Source organism: Dromiciops gliroides, chromosome 2 (assembly GCF_019393635.1).
Source record: "Dromiciops gliroides isolate mDroGli1 chromosome 2, mDroGli1.pri, whole genome shotgun sequence".
Lineage (NCBI taxonomy): Eukaryota > Metazoa > Chordata > Mammalia > Microbiotheria > Microbiotheriidae > Dromiciops > Dromiciops gliroides.
The window spans coordinates 372,886,382-372,908,334 of NC_057862.1; the positions used below are offsets into that span (position 1 = coordinate 372,886,382).

The 21,953-nt window shown below is 45.5% G+C and overlaps 1 protein-coding gene and 1 pseudogene across 1 annotated transcript in view; both read right to left on the reverse strand.

Moving 5' to 3' along the window:
• Positions 1 to 394: 394 nt before the first annotated feature.
• The window catches only part of CCM2L (CCM2 like scaffold protein), a 30,763-nt gene continuing 9,204 nt past the window's right edge, over positions 395 to 21,953 (reverse strand). The window contains exons 3-10 of the mRNA XM_043982671.1: positions 15,375 to 15,458; positions 14,966 to 15,149; positions 11,904 to 12,451; positions 9,357 to 9,492; positions 6,053 to 6,116; positions 3,756 to 3,885; positions 2,969 to 3,107; positions 395 to 1,257 (exon numbers count right to left, since the gene is read on the reverse strand). Of these exons, the coding sequence (XP_043838606.1) occupies positions 944 to 1,257; positions 2,969 to 3,107; positions 3,756 to 3,885; positions 6,053 to 6,116; positions 9,357 to 9,492; positions 11,904 to 12,451; positions 14,966 to 15,149; positions 15,375 to 15,458 (1,599 nt within the window). The 3' untranslated portion in view covers positions 395 to 943. The remainder of the gene's footprint in view (positions 1,258 to 2,968; positions 3,108 to 3,755; positions 3,886 to 6,052; positions 6,117 to 9,356; positions 9,493 to 11,903; positions 12,452 to 14,965; positions 15,150 to 15,374; positions 15,459 to 21,953) is intronic.
• Positions 20,822 to 21,846, reverse strand: LOC122740458 (annotated as a pseudogene).

Below are 21,953 nucleotides of genomic sequence, written 5' to 3' on the forward strand. Positions count from 1 at the left end.
AGCTTTCGATTGAGCATCTGCCTTCTCTGAGTATCTAGGTCACAAGATTTAGGGTTAAATAGGTCCTTAGAGACTATTTATCACAGGGATTCTTAGCCATTTTGTGTCTCTTGGATCCCTTTGGCAATCTGGTGAAACCTACAGACCCCTTTTCTGAACACTGTTTTTTTTGTTTTGTTTTGTTTTGTTTTGTTTTGTTTTTGCAGGGCAATGGGGATTAAGTGACTTGCCCAGGGTCACATAGCTAGTAAGTCTAAGGCCTGATTTGAACTCCTGAATCCAGGGCCAGTGCTTTATCCACTGCACCACCTAGCTGCCCCTGAACATTGTTTTTAAATGCATAAAACAAAATCCACAGGATTACAAAGGAAAGTTTAAAAAAACACACACACACCAAAAAAACAAAGGAAAGGTTAATAAGAATAAAGATATAATTTCTTTTCTTATTCAAGTTCCCAGACACCTCTGAAATCTATTCAGAGACCCTGTCCATGGACCTCTGTTTAAGAACTCCTGATGTAGTCCAAATCTCCCATTTTACAGAAGAGAAAATAATGAGGCTCATGTGGGTTGTTACTTGTCCAAGGTCACTGTGTAGTAAATTCAAATTAAGGCCATATGACTCCTAATCTTTTTTTTTTTTTTTGGTAGCAAGGCAATTGGGGTTAAGTGACTTGCCCAGGGTCACACAGCTAGTAAGTGTTAAGTGTCTGAGGCCAGATTTGAACTCAGGTCCTCCTGAATCCAGGGCCAGTGCTCTATCCACTGCGCCACCTAGCTGACCCCTGACTCCTAATCTAATGGTCAAATTCATCAAATTTGACCCAGGGAAAATCTTCCAGGATTCTTTACCCCACATCCTGAACACAAACATTTTTGTCACAGCTCCACAATCCACACCCTCTATACAACCCCCAATTGTGTGTGTTTGGGGATGAGGTTCTCACAGGTAGTTGTCCTCTCCTTCTTCAGATTTCCCCTGGCCCTCCTCCTCCTTCCCGCTGCCCTCCTCCTCTTCCTCCTGTGCCAGGGCCTCGATGTCATGGGTGATGCCTGTGAGAATTCTATTGAAAGCCTCGGCCTCCGGGCGAGGAGCTCGACTGTCGTAGCTGCGTACAGCTGAGGCTGACGTGGAACTCATGCTTCGCTTGATTCGGCCAAAGCTGTCGGTGAGGATGCCACCCTCTCGAATGCCCACACCCTCCAGGAAGCCTTCAAAGTAGCCGATGTCCTGGTCTGGGATAAAGGGCCGCATGCCTGTAGAAGCCAAGAGGCAGGTGGCTGGTCTGTTATCCCCACTGTCTCTCCTCCCATACTTCTCATCCAGAAGCCCCTGTCTGAGCCTCTGAATCAGCAGGGTTGCTATCTTCAGCCCCATCTAGCTCCTTAGTAGAGGGAGTGACTGGAAATTCTAGGGGCACAGATCTAGCACTGGAAGAGACTTTAGGCATCCAGTCCAACTCTCTCATTTTATAAAGAAACTGACACCTGAAGGAATGAAATGATTTGCCCAGAGTCACTGGTAAACGGCAGACTCCAAATATGAACCCAGGTCCTCAGATTCCAAACCCAGTGCTTTTCTCATTGCTATTTTTCTCAGAGGAGGTGTCAGAGACTGAGCCAATGTGGATTTCATTCCATACACCGACCTTTCCCCTCCATAAGCTTCCTCAGGTACTGCTTTCTGTGCATTGTCTAGCAAGGACCCAGAGGTAAGTACACTTTTAGCATATTTATTAAGTCACTAGAAGAAGCTCTAAAAGAGCAGGGTCTTAGCTCTCTCAGTGCTTTGCATGGGGTTCTTACACACACAGATGCTCAGTAAGGATTATTGAATTAAACATAGCAATGCTTTTCCTATGATGGTGATGTTGGTGATAATTAGGAGGGCTGTGAAGAGTAGATGGTGAAAATGGTGTTAATGTATGCAGAGTTTAATACTTTTTTTTTTGTTTTGTTTTGTTTTGTTTTGTTTTTTTTGCGGGGCAATGGGGGTTAAGTGACTTGCCCAGGGTCACACAGCTAGTAAGTGTCAAGTGTCTGAGGCCGGATTTGAACTCAGGTACTCCTGAATCCAGGGCCAGTGCTTTATCCACTGCGCCACCTAGCTGCCCCCGTTTAATACGTTTTTGATGAATCGAATGGTAAGGGGAAGGCAACAGGGATAGACATGGGGTGACAGCGGTATTGATGATACCGGTGTGATAGTGGCAGCTGGTGCTAGCGATGACCATGGTAATGGAGATAGTGATGACAGGGAGGAGATAATGGTGGCAATGGAGATGATGGTCATGGTGACCATCGGGTAAGATCCCACAGGATCTTTATAGATCACCAAGTCCAACCATTTCATTTTCTTTTCTTTTCTTTTCTTTCTCTTTTTTTTGGTGAGGCAATTGGGGTTAAGTGACTTGCCCAGGGGCACACAGCTAGTAAGTGTTAAGTGTCTGAGGCCGGATTTGAACTCAGGTCCTCCTGACTCCAGGGCCGGTGCTCTATCCACTGTGCCACCTAGCTGCCCTCCAACCATCTCATTTTATTTTTTATTATTTTTTGTTTTATTTTGTTTTTTTTGTTCAACCATCTCATTTTAAAGAGGAAGAAACTAAGACCCAGAAGAAAATGACTTACCCAACATTATACAGGTAGTACACAGCAGAGGTGGGATTTGAACCCAGTGCTTTTTTTTTTTTTTTGTGAGGCAATTGGGGTTAAGCGACTTGCCCAGGGTCACACAGCTAGTAAGTGTTAAGTGTCTGAGGCCGGATTTGAACTCAGGTCCTCCTGAATCCAGGGCCGGTGCTCTATCCGCGGTGCCACCTAGCTGCCCCCTGAACCCAGTTCTTTAGGGTTCCAATCCAGCCTTCTTTCCACTGTGCCACATGGTGGTGATGGTGCTTATGAAGATGGGGTTAGTAATGATGGGGATGGGGCCGTTAAAATGGGAGGAGGGGTAGAGCACGCTCACCCAGGAGAAGGAACTTCCTCTTGTCCCCATAGAGCCGAAGAAGATGCCCACAGTATTCCTGCACGGATAGTCCCAGCCTGTATTCTCGAAGCAGGAGAGCAAATTGCTGGATCTCAGGTGGCGACAGCTTGTTCCGCAACTGTGGGGAAGAACCAGGAGATGGGACCAGGCAAAAGACAACAGATAGGCCCCCTGGGGGCCCCATCTTCCACAGGGTTTGGCAAGTGTACAGCTAGTGTGACTTCTGGGGGTGAGGCTACAGGGGGCATAGGGCACGATGGAAAGGGGGCTGGCCTGCAATCTCAGCACTCTATTGGCTAGAAGGGTTTTGGGGAACATGGCCTCATCTATCCCCTCTCTACTTGCTTCCTAGAGAATCAGGGAATGGATGGAGGCTCAGGACAGGACACGACTACAAGGACACGTTATCTCTGCCCTCTGTCCCATCAGAGGACTCCACTGAGAGATCTGGGCATGGGAGTAGAGGTGGCAGGTGAGGAGGGGTCCCATGAGATGGGGGAGGGTGTAGACTTCCAGGGAAGGAAAGGGGCAGATAGGAGCTCCCAGGGGGACACATGGGGGAAATGGGCAGAGGTTTCATAGGGTACCACAGGATGGGAAGAGAGATGGGTGAAGTAGATAGGGACATGAATGGGTGTGGGGGGTACTGGGTATGCTGTGGGTAAGCAGAGGCTTCCATAGATATAGTGGCTCAGGAAAGAAGTTGGGTAAACCGGGATCACCTCCACGGCTTGGGAAAGTGGCACTGACCTTGCCCAGGTCTTACCGTCACCATATAGTCCTGTAGCTGCTCCAGCCCCAGGCTGTTGCCATCATTCTCACTGCAGTGAGATCCCTGGAAGGAAGGTGTGGATGTCCCACTGTAATAGGCTTCGAAGGTGTCATGGGAGCCATTACTGGAAGGCACAGAGAGAGACAGGAGCCCTGACTCACCCCACCAGGCTCTCACTGCCTGCTTGATCCCCCATCCCCCACCACCTCCCCAGGCCTTCCCTTTGCTTTGGTCTCTTCAGCCCCAGTGAGCGACAGTGTGAAGTTCCCTAGTGTTTGAAATGTTAGTCAATCAATAAACATTTGATAAGCACCTACTATGTGCCAGATACTGCACTAAGGATACAAAGAAAGGCAAAAGATAATCCATGCTATCGAGGAACTCACAGTCTATTGGGGAAGAAAACATGCAAACAACATATGTACAAACATGTTATAGACAGGATAAAACAGAACTAATCCACAAAGGGAAGGCATTAGAATTCTGGGGAATTGTTCTAGAATAGCAGACCCAGATGCCCAACACAGACTATGAGCTTCACTGGGGCAGAAATAGCATGCCTCTTTTTTTTTTTTTTTTTGGCAATGAGGGTTAAGTAACTTGCCTAGGGTCACACTGCTAGTAAGTGTCAAGTGTCTGAGGCCGGATTTGAACTCAGGTCCTCCTGAATCCAGGGCCCGTGCTTTATCCACTGCGCCATCTAGCTGCCCCAATAGCATGCCTCTTAACTCAATTTTGTCTCTTTACCCAGGGCCCTTCACATAGCAGGTATTCAATAAACATGGAATGCTTAAGTAATGAAACCCCAATGCCCTGAGGAGGGTGCGCCGTTTTGTGACTCCATCCCAGGCTTTCAACCTGCGCCACAGCTTCCCTTCTCCTCTCCCCTTCCCTAACCCCCTACATGAAGATGGCTGTGAAGGGGTGATGACAGGGGTGTGCTGAAGCCCAGTGTCAGTGTGAGTATTTATGTCTCAGAAATCTGCAAATGCTACAAATCAAGGCCTGCTTTACTGTTTTATCGACTGCCTAAATTTAAGAAAGTCTTTAAAATGCAGATTAAGTTTATAAGCATATGCACATATAATTTTTTTTCTCCCCAGAGCCCATTTGTTAAACCTTGACCAGCACAGTCTTGGTTGATGGCGGCAGTGACATTGTTGATGATAGAGCATCCAATAAATCAGGGATAAACATAATTGAATGGTTTTGGTGGGGGAAAGATTTTGTTATTGGGGTGATATGATCATAGAATGAAAGCTGGGGAAAACCCTGGAATCCATATAGTCTGACTCATTCTTTAGTTGAGGAAACTACAGCATTCACTGCTGATCAGGGGCCATTCCCTTAAATGCGATCTCATCTTCGACCCGGAATCGGGAAGTGGGGATCGATTTTAGACATAAAATCGTAAGCATGTCACATACACCAAGGGAAATTTGAAATAATTTCTCAGTTATATACAGGGTTAAAAAAACCCACTGACTGAAGGCAGCTCAAATGTAGCAGAAAGGACCCTGAGCTTGAGGGCAAAAGAGCTGTGTGTCCCAGGACCAACACTTTCTATTAATATGATGTGATGCTTGTTGATTGGTGTGGATAATTTGTGAGATGACCCCATGTTACCTTGTGTTTACTTTGTGGTAGGGTGGAAAGGGCTGAATTTGGAGTCAGAAATATTTGGATCCAAATGCCAGTTTTTCTGTCTATTACAGGATGATTGATAAAGTTTGTCTCCTCTCTTCTATTTGTTACAATGGTTAAAGTTCTTCCTAATTCTTCTATTTACTGCAGCTGGTAATGTTCCTTCAAGTTCTCAGGCCTGTGATCCTGTGACATGTGAAGCTTTGGGGAAGTTCTTTCCCCTTGCTAGGCATCAGTTTCCCAATTGATCAACTGAGGGCACTGGATAAGATGACCTATAAAGTCCCTTCTAGCCTGGACTTTCTATGATCTGTGTTCTAAGATCCCTCCCAATACTATATTCAACGAGTCTGTGTTTAGCTAGTGCTCTGTATGTCTTTTTCTGGCTTGGTGAGTTTCAGGCTTTTTAGGTGATGGCCAAGTATGTTTAACTTCCTCAGGATCCCCCACAGTGCCTAGAGCCGAGCTAGCACACAACAGGAACTCAGCCGGGGACACCCCTCTTGCCAGAAAGTGGTGAAGAGGTTCTCTGGGAAACAACCAGAGGTGTCTGGGTTAAATACGGGGGCGGGACATGGAGAGGGATGGGGATTGGGTTGGGGGAAGGGGAAAGGGACAGCAACAGCTCTGGTGAAGTCGGTACCTACAAAGAACTGCAGCAACTGAAGTCAGCATCATAGCCATAGGTCCCATCTGTGCGGCAGCTCTCACCTGCAGCAGGACAGAGATAAATTAGAAGACAAAGCAGTAGACCGTCATTTGCTGGGGCCATGTTCTGTCCCTCCTCTGGCCCCATCCCCAGACAGTATCTCAGGAACCACTCCCTAATTCCTATCCTCATGTCCCTTAATAATAGGTCATGTTTCCCTGCCTATTTAAGGCATACAAAACATTTCCCAGAGAAGATAAAAAAAACCAAACCAGCAGGTTAGATAGTTAAAGTATTATTATCTCCATTTTACAGAGGAGGAGAGACAGGAAATAATGTGTCCAGGGTCATGTAATGAGTAAATGTCAGGGCCAGGATTTGAATTCAGACCTTTTGCCTCCAAAGCAATCCTTTTTCTACTTTACTCTAATCTCCTTTTCAAGGCCATGATATATAGGGGCAGCTAGGTGGCGCAGTGGATAGAGCACCGGCCCTGGAGTCAGGAGGACCTGAGTTCAAATCTGACCTCAGACACTTAACACTTACTAGCTGTGTGACCCTGGGCAAGTCACTTAACCCCAATTGCCTCACTAAAAAAACCCAACCCCCAAATCAAGGCCATGATATATAAAGGATAATTGAAGGATCTAGGGGTGCTTAGGCTGGAGAAGAAAAAGATTTAAGGGCAGGATAGGGACAGAATGGGGGCAGTATCCCTCCCCGTCTTCAAAAATCTTGAAGGCCATCACTGGGTTTAGACTTGTTCTTCATGGTCCCAGAGATCAGGTCTAGGAGCAGTCAGTGGAAATTACAATGAGGCAGATTTAGGGTTGATGTAAAGGAAAAATTTCCTAAAAATCGGTTGCCTTAATTGGTAGGATTTTATCCAGAGTTATTTAGTCCAACCTCTCCAATTTAGAGGTAAAGAAACAGAGTCCCGGAGAGGTTGGGGACTCTAGGGTCACATAGGCCACAGCTGGCAGACATGGGATTTGAATCCAGATTCTCTGTCTCCAGTGAGGTCCCTATAAGCAGAAGTATTAGAGGGGCAGCTAGGTGGCACAGTGGATAAAGCACTGGCCCTGCATTTAGGAGGACCTGAGTTCAAATGTGACCTCAGCTACTTGACACTTACTAGCTGTATGACCCTGGGCAAGTCACCCCTCATTGCCCCGCCACCCCTCAAAAGTATTAGAACTGGGCAGATGGGGCAGCCAGATGGCGCAGTGGATAGAGCACCGGCCCTGGAGTCAGGAGTACCTGAGTTCAAATCCGGCCTCAGACACTTAATACTTAACTAGCTGTGTGAGCCTGGGCAAGTCACTTAACCCCAATTGCCTCACTTAAAAAATAAAAAATAACTGGGCAGATAACCCTAGAGGATGCTCTTACAAAGATGGCAGACTGGCCTGGAGACCTCCAAGATTTCTTTTAGCTCTGAAAACCTGTAATTCTAGTCTTAGTACCCTGTTCTAAAATTAAACCTTGGGTCCTGCCAAAACAGGAAGCAGGTTTAGTCTTTCTTCTCTTGGGTGTCTCCTGGTACAGGACACAGGGCTGGGCACACAGGAGGGAGGTGTTCAATAAAGACTTCTTGATTAATTGATTAAGTCTGGAGTCCCTCAGCACTAGGCCCCCTGGCTCCTGAGCCTCTAGCTCCATTCTCCTTTTTTTTTTTTTTTTTTTTTTAGGCAATTAGGGTTAGGTGACTTGCCCAGGGTCACACAGCTAGTAAGTATCTGAGGCTGAATTTGAACTGACTCAACTTCAGGGCCCAGTGCTCTATCTACTGTGCCATCTAGCTGCCCCCTCCTTTATCTAGATCTGCCTTTCTCTTGCCTCTCCCACTCTTGCATGTACAATCAAACTTCCTTCTGAGTTGGGTGGGAAAAGGCTGGAGAGACAGATGGAATCTAACCAAATTACCTAGCTCTCATTTGTGCACTTCTGTAACAGCTTCACCCCACAGTGCCCAGGGCAGCTTTAGCACACAGAGGCAGCTCATCCAAAGATGCCCCTTGCTTTGCCTAATATTGGCCCAGAATTTTCACAAAGAACAGAAATGAGGAATCTGGAGTGACAGCTAGCTGTGGGAACAGGAAGGGATCTTAGCTCGGGCTCCTAGTCCTGCAGTGCTCTTTCTCTGTCGCCTCCCTCCATCTCCACCTGCTGAAATCATCCCTTTACCTCCCATTTGAAGCCCAGCTCAAATGTTCTGAGCTCCATGAAACCTTCCTTGATTTTCTTCCCACTCTCTGAAGATGGAATTGACTTTCATCTAATCTTATAATTCCATGTTCACTCCCTTCTTGGATACTTATTATTGGAGAGACATAGAAAGCCACTGGACTGGGAGTTAGAAGTCCAGAGGATGAGACATAGCATCATAGCCCCTCTGAGACAGAAGGGACTACAGAGCTATTTGGTCCAGATGGCAGCAGAACAGATATTCTCTAGCCAACAAAGAGCTATCCTTTCTCCACTTAAAGACCTCCAGTGATGGGGAATGCATTACCTTTCAAGGCAGCCTGTTCTACTTTTGGACAGTTCTAATTATTGTCAAGGGGGTAGCTAGCTGGTGTGGTAGATGGAGCTCCAGGTTCAGAGTCAGGAAAACTCATCTCTCTGATTTCAAATCTGGTCTCCAACACTTATTAGCTGTGTGACCCTCGGCAAGTAGCACTTAACCCTGTTTGCCTCAGTTTCCTCCTCTATAAAATGAATTGGAGAAGGAGATTCCAAACCATTGCAGTATCTTTGCCAAGAAAACCCCAAAGAATCAGGCATGACTGAAAAAACAACTGAACCCTGGGCAAATTGTTGAACCTTTCTTGGCCTTATTTTCTTCATCTGTAAAAAAAAATGAAGTTATTGAACTAGTTGAAAGGCATTAGACTTTGAGTCAGTAACATCTGATTGCAAATCCCACCTGATGCTTACTAGCTCTGTATCCCACAGCCAGACAACCTCTCAAAGCTTCAGTTTCCTCATCTGTAAAAATAAAGGGTTTGGGGCAGCTAGGTGGCGCAGTGGATAAAGCATCAGCCCTGGATTCAGGAGGACCTGAGTTCAAATCCGACCTCAGTCACTTGACAATTAACTAGCCGTGTGACCTTGGGCAAGTCACTTAACCCTCATTGTCCCACAAAAAAAGTCACCTTTGAAAATAAAGGGGTTGATCTCTTGAGACCCCTTCCAGCTCTAACTTCTCTAATCATTTGGCTCATTTTGTTTTGGTTTGGGGACTAGGAGGAGGAGGATGACACAGAGGGGAAGCTGTCTGCCTCTGACCCAGGACTCACTGCGGCTGATAAGCCAGGGCCGTTCAGGGGTGGAGGTGTAGTGGTAGCCAGCTCGATCCACACACTCGATGGTCTGGTCTCCATAGATGATCTGGAAGACCTGGCAGATGAGAGCACAGGATTCTTCTGCTGCATCCTGACCACAAAAGAAAGGAGATGTCAGCAACTGAGAACAGCTCTGGGCTGGAATGTGGGGATAGTTGGTGAGGACTGGGCAACTTTGGTAGCCTGGAAAGTGAGGGGCAGGGCGGTGCTGAGAAAAAAGCCCTGGGCCAGATTGGGGAGACCCAGGTTCTAAACATACTTCTATCTCCAAATTATTTTCTCTCCCTGAGTTTGAGTTTTTGCTATTTGTGAAATTAGTGTGTTGGCCTATGAGGGTTCTCTAAGGCTCTAAGACTCTATGCTTTTTGAAAAGGTCCTTTCCAGCTTTAACATTCCAATTGGTTGTAACATTGTTCTCTATTCCTCTCTTTCAGCCATGGTGAATATTCCCTCCAAAGGGGCATTTGGGGGAAGCTGGAGTCTCAAGGGCTCTAGAGGAAAAAAGGTTTATTCTCATACTAAGTCTTGCCCATCAAGTTGGGAATATATTTAAAATATATTTATGGGAACCCCCTTTAATTATAGTCATTGTTTCTAGTACAGTTGTGATATAGAATGGAGCTTTGGGGCCCCTCAACTGTAATGCTGTAATATCTCACCTCCATCTTTTCTCTCTTCTTGTGGCTACCACCCTAGTTCTGCCTGGTCTTTTGGAGTAACTTCCTGCCTCCAAATCTCTCCTCTGTCCAATATTTCCTTTGTGTGAAGCTAGAATTATCTTCCTAATGTGTGGATCTCTTCATGTTACTCTTCTGTTAAAAAACATTTAATGGCTCCCTATTGCTTCCCAAGTAAAAGGTCATACTCCTCCACCTGATATTCAGAGCCCTCTATAATCTGACACAACCCTACCTTTCCAGTCACTGAATACTCCTCTCCTTGCATTCTACACTCCAATCAAGCCAAGCAACTTGGTCCCTACACCACATACCCTGAACTTTCCTAACTCTGTACCTTTGTTTATGCTCTGCTTAGAATGTGCCCATTCCCTTTCTATTTGGATCTACTGAATCCTTACCTAACCTTTAAAGACTACCTCTTTCATGAAATCTTCCCTGATTCTCCCAATTCTTGTTAATGACCTTGACCCCCACCCTTCAAATAGCATTCTGCACCACTCTAAAGGACTTATCATACATTGTGTATTAAAGTTTTCTAGGTTGCTATCTTAGGCTGTTTTTAGACTATGAATTCCATGAAGCTAGGGACTAGACAGAGCACTGGATTTGGAATCAGAAAGACTACGTTTGACCCTGTCATTTAACTTCTTTGAGACAAAGATTCCTTGTCTATAAAATGGGAATCATACCAATTACTTCATGGGTTACTGTAAAGATCAAATGTATATAAAGTGCATTTTGAACTCTAAATTGCTATAGAAATGTGAGTATCTAAATTTCATATTTTCCTCAGTTTCCAGTACAGTGTTCTACAAACAGTAGGTGCTTAATAAATGTCAGTGGAGCACTTTTGGAAGTAGTGAAGGAACAAAGTAGATACCTCTTGGTTGGGGAATGAATAAACAAATTGTGGTATGTGGATATGATGGAATATTGAGTATTGTAAAAAACAATGAATGTGATTAATACAGAGAAGTATGGAGAGACTTATATGAACCAATGCAAAGTGAAAATAAGCAGAATGAGGAAAACAATATACATAGTAACTATACACTGTAAAGGGAAACCGTAGCACCAAAAAAAAATCAAAACTGAGTGCTGTGAAATTATAATGACCAGGGCAGCTAGGTGGCGCAGTGAATAAAGCACCGGCCCTGGATTCAGGAGTTCCTGAGTTCAAATCCGGCCTCAGACACTTGACACTTACTGGCTGTGTGACCCTGGGCAAGTCACTTAACCCCATTGCCCCATTAAAAAAAAAAAAAGAAATTATAATGACCAAGCTTAGGCCCTCAAGAAGGGATATGGAAATGTACCTTGATGCCTTCTTTTTTTTTTTCTTTTTTGCAGGGCAATGGGGGTTAAGTGACTTGCCCAGGGTCACACAGCTAGTAAGTGTCAAGTGTCTGAGGCTGGATTTGAACTCAGGTACTTCTGAATCCAGGGCCAGTGCTTTATCCACTGAGCCACCTAGCTGCCCCCCTTCATTCCTTCTTAACAGAGGTAGAGGACTATAGGTAGGGAACCTTGAAGATAATGTTGGATTTGGTTGTTATGTTATGTTGGTTAATTTTGCTGAATTGTTTATTTCTCTCTTATTGATTCTTTGTTATGAGCCATAACTCTTTGGGAAAGGGAAAGGATATATTGGGAAATCTAAGTGATGTAAAAACAAAAGACATCGATGAATTAAAAAAAAAATGTCTGTTGAGTTGAAATTGAAGGAATGTTATGGCCCAGATTGGGGTTCTGGGGCTCCTCAAGTCAGAGGACCCCCCAGGCCATAGCCCTTTAGTTCACCTTGTTTGAGGGGCCAACTCACCCTATTGGCAACTGCTAGGATGATGAGGTTGCAGTAGGCATCAGGGCTGGGATCCTGAGGGTCCAGGGGGTTGAGGCCAGGCTGTCTACGTTCCCAGCTGCCACCACTGAAGGTCTGCCGACGCTCCCAGCTGCCCCCAGGCTTGCCCCCTTGCCGTAGTTCCCAGCTTCCTCCAGGCTTGCTCCCCTGCCTCCGCTCCCAGCTGCCCCCCGGCTTGCCCCCCTGACGTCGCTCCCAGCTGCCACTGAATGTTTGCCTACGCTCCCAGCTCCCAAAAGCTCGGCCCACGGCTTTCTTCTCACCAGCCCCTTGCTTTCGCTCCAAGCTGCCCCCACCACCACCAGTAGCTCGGCCCTCGGTGCCCCCCCATGCCATCCTCCAGTCCAGGCTGCAGATGGTGTGGCGTCGCTCCACTCCACTCGAAGGTGCTCTGGGTTCAGGACCACTGCTTGTTGACCTCTTTTCAGGGGTCATGCCAGCCACCCCAGGCTCTCGCCTGCCACCAGGGCACACATCCAGGCCTGCAGGCACTGGGTCCACACCCAGGCCTAGGAGAGGATGAGAGAATGATCACATACCCAAGAGTAAGGACTAGGGCATGGGAAGAAAAGAACACGTTGCTACTCAGAACGTCACGTTGGCACCTGATTCCAACAACATCATTGTTGCTTTCTCTTCTCTTCATATAGAGAGGAGATGTGAGATAGTGAGAAAGCTTCTGGGTGCAGAGTCAGGACACCTGGACCATGGTCCATATTATCTCTAAGGTACCTTCCTGCTCTAACAATACATACAAGTAAGCCTTAGCTCAGGTGCTTGCCATTTGCTAAACATATGAACCCTGGGCAAATCACTTGTTTGTTGAGCCTGGGTTGTCTATCTGTAAAATGGTGATACTAATTCCTGAATTATGGACCTCATAGTAAGGATCATAGTATTCCAGATTTAGAGCTAGAAGGAATCTGAGAGTATCCAGTGAAGAAATGGGTAAGACAGGTGACTTACCCAAAGTCACGCTTTCCTTTCCATTATACCTCACTGCCTCTGTACCACCAAATGAATAATAGAAGCAGATCTGGCCCCTATCAGTTGGGCTACTAGTGTAGTGGAAAGAACACTTTCAGTGTTCTTCAGTTGTCCTGGGTTAGAATCTAGTTCTGCTCTTTACTACCCAAACCTCACTTTCCATAAGTATAAAATAAGGACTAGAACAGATCACATCTAAGGTCTGGAGAAGGAAATGGCAAACCACTATAGTATCTTTGCCAAGAAAACTCCCAATGGGGTCCCAGAGTGTCGGACACTGAGAATGACTGAACAACAATGACAAGGACAAGGTCCTTTATAGTTCTCTATTCCCCAGGATCATAAACTTCTCTCATCTTCAGTTTCCTCACCTGCAAAATGGGGATAGCAGCTCCTACCTCAGAAGAAGGGCTGTAATGAACAAAGTGCTTTGTAGAAATGAGAGCTGTTATACTGTTTTCAGACAAGGCTCCTCACTGCTCTCTTCTCTTTGTGAAAGTCAGGGCAGAGCCACACAGAGAAAGTAAGGAATTGGAAAACTAGGGTTCAATCCTGACTCACAATCATTGATGAGGATGTTTTGTTTTTCAGTCATGTCTGACTCTTTGTGACCCCATTTGGGGTTTTCTTGGCAGAGATACTGGAGCGGTTTGCCATTTCCTTCTCCAGCTTATTTGACAGATGAGGACACTGAGGCCAACAGGGTTAAGCGGTTTGCCCAGGGTCACATAGCTAGTAAGTGTCCGAGGCTGGATTTGCACTCAGGAAGATGAGTCTTCTTCACTCCAGTGCCTGGAACTCTATCCCCTGCACCACCCAGCTGCCCCATAATCACTAACTGTGTGATATCCCTTGTCGGCCTCAATTTCCTAGTGGGGGAAGGGGAAAGGAACAACTATTGATAAAACTCCTACTACATGCCACACAGCAGGACAGATGTTCTGGGCACTGTTGGGCACTGTGCTTTTTACAAATGTTAACTCATTTGATCCTCATAACAATCCTGTGAGGTAAGTACTATTATCCCCATCTATTTATTTAGGCATTTATCTATCTATCCATTCATTCATTCATTTATTTATCTATCCATTTATTTATTTTTGTTCTTTCATTCATCTATTTATTTATTTGCTCATTCATTCATTCATTCATTTTATTTATCCACTCCTACATTTATTCACTCACTCATTCATCCATTTATTTATCTATCCATTCATTCATTTGCTAATTCATTCGTTTATTTATCTACTTATTCATTCACTCATTTATCAATCTATTCATTCATTTATGTGTCTATCTATCTATCTATCTATCTATCTATCTATCTATCTATCTATCTATCTATCTATCTATCTATCTATCTTTTGCAGGGCAATGAAAGTTGAGTGACTTGTTCAGGTTCACACAGCTAGTAAGTATCAAGGGTCTGAGGCCGGATTTCAACTCAGGTCCTCCTGAATCCAGGGCTGGTGCTTTATCCACTGCGCCACCTAGCTGCCCCCATCCCCATTTTGCAGTTGAGGAAACTGAGGTAAACAGAGATTAAGTGACTTGTTCAAAGTCACACAGTCAGTAACTGACTCCAATGTGCCAACAACTGTCTCTCCCTGTCTCTATCATCAATAAAATAAGGGAGATCCCTTGTCTACACCTCCTAGAATCTGAGCTTCCAGAGAACAGGGACCTTCTCACGTTTTGTATCTGTATCATCCCCAGCATCTCACACTGTGCCTGGCGCCAAGAGGAGCTTAATAAATGCTTGTTGATTGATTAATTGACGCTCCCAGGAGGCACTTCGGGTGAGAGGCTAGGCTGGGGTCAGGACAGGACAACCTCGAAGACAGAATCCTTTGGAAGAACGACTTTGTTCTGACCCTTATGACATATCAACTGGCCCTACCGCTCTGGCTACCCCTCACCCCTCACCTCTTCCTCATTTCCCCAACACTGGTTGTATGTGTGTATATATATAGTCTTCGCCCGGCCTGCCGCTGGACCAGCCTGTCCCTCCGGCCCCGCTCCGCCTCATATCTTACCGGTCTTGAGCACCAGCAGGTGGAGCGCATCATCCTGCAGGTAGGAAGCGGCCGCGATCTCGTGCGTGGGTATGCGCAGGATCAACTCCTCGTTGTCCCTCCACGTGAGGAGCAGGCATCTAGCGGACAGGCTGAGGATACTGTCCTGCTCGGGGGTGCTCTTCAGGGGCAGCTCTTTCAGCTGCTGCGGGGCCAGAGCCAAGGAATAGTGTCGAGGGACTTATCCCGGGGCCTCAGTCCTACATTTCTCCCCTCCCCAACACACCCACACCCACTGCCTGCTCTTGCCCCGGTCCCATTTTAACCTGCCCAGAAGCTCCACAGGAGGAAACTGACGGTGAGAGAGGATGGGGACAGTGCCCTGTCTTCCCTGCCCACCCTCCCCACTCCTACCTTCCTCTCTCCTCACCCGTGCCGTGTCCAACAGCTGCAGGAGCTCATCCCGGCTAGAGGGGTTCAGGGAGGAGTTGACCCAGGTTAAGTGTCCTAAAAACTTAATGGGAACCCAGAGCGGTCACTGGGGAGCACTGAGAACCAAGCTTTCCAGCTTTTGCTCTCTTCCATTTGTTGGAGACACTCCCCAACCACAGGGAAGGATCATAGGTTTAGAGCCGAAAGGGACCTCTTAGAAGGGAAGAGAATAAGCATGGTTATAGTACCCAGCAAGCACTGGGCTACCCGCCTTTACAGAGATCTCATCTGAACCTCACAGGAACCCTCCAAGGGGGCAGCAGAAGGAGCATTGGCCCTGGAGTCAGTAAGACCCAACTTCAAATAGGTCTCAGACACTAGCTATGTGACCCTGGGCAAGTCACTAAACCTCTTTGCCTCAATTTCCTCATCTGTAAAATGAGCATAATAATAGCACCTACCTTCCAGGATTGTTGTAAGGATAAAAGGAGATAATCATTGTAAAGCATTTAGCATAGAGTAGGTGCTATATAAATAATAGCTATAATTATTTCCATTTTACAGTTGGAAAAACTGAGGAATACAGAGCACAGGTGACTTGCCCAGGGTCACATAGCCAGTTAGTGTCTAAGGCCAGATTTAAACTTGTGTCTTTCTGGTTCCAGATGCAGTGCTCTATCCACTGAACTACCAGATGTCTCTAGAGACCCTTATTTTAATCATATTATTAATGATTATATTATAAGGGGTGGTAGTCATACCCCCCTATTTTACAGATGAGAAAATGGTGGCTCAGAGAAATTAATTGAGGTAGGCAGGATCACCTGATTAGCAATGTTAGAGGTGACCTTTAGATTCCAGTCTTCCTGACTTCAGATCCAGTGACCTCCCCACTATACTTCTATGCTCCTCAGGGTTTGGAGTAGGGGAATGGTGAAGAAGGGGAAACTTGTGCCTTCTGGGTACTGATAATAAAAGAATAATGCCTCCCATTATGTAGCCCTTTAAAGTGTATAAAGTGATCATGGCAACTCTATATAGTATAAATATTATCTCCATTTTACAGAAAAGTAAACTAAAGCTCAGAAAGAAGCAACAAGCCCAAGAAGCAGAAGCAGGGACTGAACTTAGGTCCTTTGACCTCAAATCCAATGTCATTTCCACCATATTATTGCTGCAACTATTGGGGTTGGGACAAGGGGACAGGGAGGCAAGGCTAAGGCAGGATGTTTGTCAATTGGCTTCCTCCCATTCTTTCTCCTATCCTCAGGATGGTCAACACAGACCCACCAACTCCTGTTAGAGCCCCTCTCATAAGATTTTGTCCCTAGTTGTTAGGAGCTAACGAAGTCCCCCTTTTGCTGTTTGAGCAAAGCTCACAGACAGAACCCCCCCCCCCCCCCCCCGACGAAAATATGTGCTGATTCTTAGTTAGCCCTTGATAAGAGGGCTGTAAACCACAATGATCCTTTCTGGATGCAGATGCATTTGCTGGGCACCAAGGATGATGCATTTGCATAGGCACCAAGGAAACTTCAAAGGACAGAAACATGCTCCTCATCATAGATAAGGCCTACATGGCCCAAGGTCTACGAACCAATCCCCTCATCCTATTCTTTTGGCACGAACTTCACACAAAGACATTCCTTTTGCTCACCTCAAGTATAAATATGTCATACTGTCTGAATAAACTTTGCCTTTTGCCTGCACCTGAGTGCATGGGGCCCTTCCAATCCCGTCCTATGTCTCTGTGCCTTTTTTCCTTAACATCTTACCTGTAGCAGCTCCGAACCTGTTCTAGTAGCCCCCCGGATCCGAAACTGTCACCTAGTGAGATCATCAACATCATGGCTCTGGTATTAAGGACCTGGATTCAAGTCTCATATCCAACCCTACCTGTCTGATCTTAGACAAGTCATTGAATTTCTCTGGCTCCCATTTTCCCCTTCTGTGAAATAAGTGGACAGGACTGGATGACTTCTGAGGTTCCTCCCAGCTCTAAATCAACGGTCTTATGCCTGATGGATAAAGGACATACCTTTCAGTCTGGAAGAACAGGGTTCAATTTCATGCCTCTGACACATTCCAGCTCTGTTACTGTTTGGAACTCACAACCTCTCAGTGCCTTAGACAATTCTTTAAGACTATATATGCTATGAACTGATGAGGAGTGAGATGAGCAGAACCAGAAGAATATTATACACAGTATCATCAACATTATGTGTTGATCAACTGTGATAGATTAGATTCTTCTCACGAATCCAGTGGTACAAGAAAGTTCCAAAGGACTCATGATGGAAAAGGCTCTCCAAATCCAGAAAAAAAAAAAGGGGGGAACTGTGGAATATGGACGCTGATTGGACCATACTATTTCTTTTGTTTTTGGTGCTGCTGGTTTTCTGTTTTGAGGTTTTTCCTTTTTTGCTCTGATTCTTCTCTTATAACATGACTAATGCAGAAATATGTTATTATGTTTATATAACCTATATCAGATTACCTGCTGTCTAGGGGAGGGAGGGAAGGAAGGGAGAAAAATTTGAAATTGGAAATCTTATATAAACAAATGTTGAAAACTATTTCTACATGTAACTGGAAAATAATAAAATACTTTTTATTTAAAAAAGACTATATATGCTAAAGAAGGGTCTGTATCAAAGTGGACAGAGTGCTGGATGACTTGGGTTCTGATCCTGACTCTGTGACAGGACCTATTCTGTAGGTCCTCTGTGAAGACCCATGCAACCTTGGACAAGTCATTTCATTTCCTCTGTGGCTGGGTTTCCTCATTCGTAAAATGATGGGGCCAGGCTATAAGACTGGTAAGGTCCCTTCCAGTTCTTTATCTATGATCCACATCAGAAGTTCTCCCATAATCATGGGGTCCCAAGTCCAAATTCTCCTTCTCCTGAATTTTATGGCACTTCACAAGCTTTGTGAAATACTTTCCTCACAACTCCGTAAGGTGACAAGGACAAGAATAACCATATAATTAACCCACTTTTACAGATAAGGAGAATAGCCTCAAGGAGGAGCAGTGACTTGCCCAGGTTCACATAGGACATGTCTCTTTTGTGGGATCTTCATTCAGGTCCAATTCACTGATGGAGGACATCCCCCCAAGGTTCCATCTTGGGCCCTCTTCATTTCTTCTATATATTTCAGTTGGTGATCTCATCAAATTCCATGGATTCAATTATCTTCTCTATACAGATGATTCTCAGATCAATTTAGCCATGCCTAACCTCTCCTGACCAGTCTCATATCTGTCACTGCCTATTTGATATCTCAAACTAGATGTCCCATAGACATCTCAAACTCAAAAGTCCATAATAGAACTCATTTTCTCCCACCAACCTTTCCCTCTTCTGAACTTCCCTGTTACTATTGAGATACCACCATCCTCCCAGTCACCCAGGCTCATAACCTAGGTGTCATCATTGACTCTTCACTCTTTCTCATCTCTTCCATATCCGATCTGTTCCCAAATGCTGTCAATTTTAGGTTTGTAATATCTCTCATATATGCCCCCCTTCTCTGCTCTCATCACCTCATGCCTGGACTATTGCATAAACTTTCTGATTGGTCTCTCTGCTTCAAGTCTTTCCCCATTCCAGTGCATTCTCCTCTCAGCTGTCATATTAATCTTCCTAAAGCCCAGATCTGACCATGTCACACACATATGCCATTAATAATAATAACTAATTTATAGAGTGCTATAAAGCTTGTAAAATACTTTATAAATAGTATGTCATTCTATTCTCACAACAAGTACATACTATTATTATCCTCATTTTACAGGTGAGGAAACTGAGACAGGCATTAAGGAAGTGATTTGCCCAGGGCCACACAACTCGTATTTGAGGTTGGATTTGAACTCAAATCTTCTTGACTCCAAGTCTAGAGATGAATTCAATCCTATTCAGTAAATTCCAGTGGTTCTCTATTATCTCCAGCATCAACATAAAATCCTCTGTTTGGATTTTAAAGCTCTTTGTTTTTTGTTTGTTTTTGTTTTTGTTTTTTTAGTGAGGCAATTGGGGTTAAGTGACTTGCCCAGGGTCACACAGCTAGTAAGTGTTAAGTGTCTGAGGCTGGATTTGAACTCAGGTACTCCTGACTCCAGGGCTGGTGCTCTATGCACTGTGCCACCTAGCTGCCCCATTTTAAAGCTCTTGTAACCTGGCCCCTTCTTACCTTCCCAGTGTTCTTACATTGTACTCCCCTCTCTGCATGACACTGGCCTCCTTGCTGTTCCTGGGGCAGGACTCATTCCCTCTCTCCCTCTCTCCCTCTCTCCCTCTCTCCCTCTCTCCCTCTCTCCCTCTCTCCCTCTCTCCCTCTCTCTCCATACTCTGGGTATTTCCCCTGGCTTTCTGTCTCCCCTGCTTGGAATGCTTTCCCTCCTAATATCTACCCCTGGCTCCCTAACTTCCTTCATGTCCCAGCTAAAATCCTACCTTCTGCAGCAGAAGTTTTTTTTCCTATCCCCCCCCCTTTTTTTTGTTCGTTTGTTTTTGTGGGGCAAGGGGGGTTAAGTGACTTGCCCAGGGTCACACAGCTAGTAAGTGCCAAGTGTCTGAGGCCGGATTTGAACTCAGGTCCTCCTGAATCCAGGGCTGGTGCTCTATCCACTGCGCCACTTAGCTGCCCCTTTTCCTATCCCCTTAATGCTAATGCCTTGCCTCTAAAATTAGTTTCAATTATATACATATATATATATGTATACACACATATATATGTATGTGTCTATATATCTATATCTATATATCTTGTTTGTACATGATTGTTTGCGTGTTATCTCTCTCATTAGTTAGAGGCACCTAGAGGCAGCTAGATGTAGGGGAAAGGGACAAGCATTTATTAAGCACCTACTATGTGCCAAGTACTGTTCTAAGAGCTTTACAAATATTATCTCATTTGATCACAACCCTAAAAGGTAGGTGCTATAGAATCAGGTCTGGAATAGGAAGACCTGACTTCAAATCTGGCCTCAGACACTTACTAGCTGTGTGACCTTAGGCAAGTCACTTAGCTTCTGTCTGCCTCAGTTTCGTCAGCTGTAAAATGGGGATCATAATAGTGCCTACCTCCCAAGGTTGTAGTGAGGACCATTTAGCACAGTGCCTGACATATAGTAGGTGCTTAATAAATGCTTGTTTCCTTTCATTCCTTCCCCCATTAGACTCTGAGCTCCTTGAGGACTGGGACTGTATCTTATTTTATTTTATTTTCATTGGTTGTTTTTTGTTTTTTTTTTTGGCGGGACAATGAGGGTTAAGTGACTTGCCCAAGGTTATACAGGTAGTAAGTATCAAGTGTCTGAGGCTGGATTTGAACTCAGGTCCTCCTGAATCCAGGGTCAGTGCTTTATCCACTGTGCCACCTAGCTGCCCCATGGGACTGTCTTTTGCCTTTCTTTATATCCTCAATGCTTAGCACAGTGCCTGGCACATAGTAGGTACTTAATAAGTGTCCTTTTCCTTGTACCATACTGACTTATCCTCTTCCTCCTCTCCTTCACATTTTTTTAAAGCAGGCATAGTTCAGTTTATTCATTGTTTATTAAAAAAAACACCATCTTATGTGGTTGCCACAGCAGCTGCCTGGGTCCTCTGGACAGACACCCGAGTGTGAGTCTTCACAAGATGGTTGGTGAATTCCTGATAGGGAGATTTAGTAAACACAGTCTCCTTCCACAGATCTGGGGTTAGGTAGCTGTATGTTTTGGAGATGGCATCGAATGGAGCTTTAGCAAAGTTGCCCAGAGTAGCAGAGTACAGCCCCTTGCAGAAGTGTAACAGTCATCAATTCCAGCCATCATCAGGAGCTTCTTAGGCACAGGAGCTGAGACAATGCCAGTACCTCGAGGTGCGGGGATCAGGAGCACCAAAACAGATCCACAGTGCCCAGTGACCTTGCAGGGCACTGTGTGAGGCTTGCCAATATTATGCCCCCAGTAGCCACGTCTCACAGGAATGATGGACAGCTTGGCCAGAATGAGAGCACCATGAATAGCTGTGGTTACTTCCTCGAAGCAATTGACACCCAAGCCAACACGGCCATTGTAGTCGCCAATGGCCACAAAAGCCTTGAACCTGGTACGTTGTCCAGCTCTAGTTTGTTTCTGAACAGGCATGATCTTCAGAACCTCATCCTTCAATGAAGACCCCAGGAAGAAATCTATGATCTCTGACTCCTTAATAGGAAGGGAGAAAAGATAGATCTCCTCCAAAGACTTGATCTTTATGTCCTTGACAAGGTGGCCCAGTTTGGCGACAGGAACCCACTCCTTATCCTCGGCCTTTCCTCCTCAGGCCCCGCAGCCTTGGCCCTGGCCTCGACCAAGGCCCTGACCTTGATCTCAGCCCCCACTGCCAAAGCCACCACGGAAGCCCCCAGGGCCTCTGGGGCCTCCAGCTCCTCCTGCAGCACTGGCATTGTCCGCCATTTGGTATTCGTTAGACGTAGAAGCTCTCCTTTACATTCTTTTTTTTTTTTTTTTTTGGCGGGGCAATGGGGGTTAAGTGACTTGCCCAGGGTCATACAGCTAGTAAGTGTCAAGTGTCTGAGGGCAGAT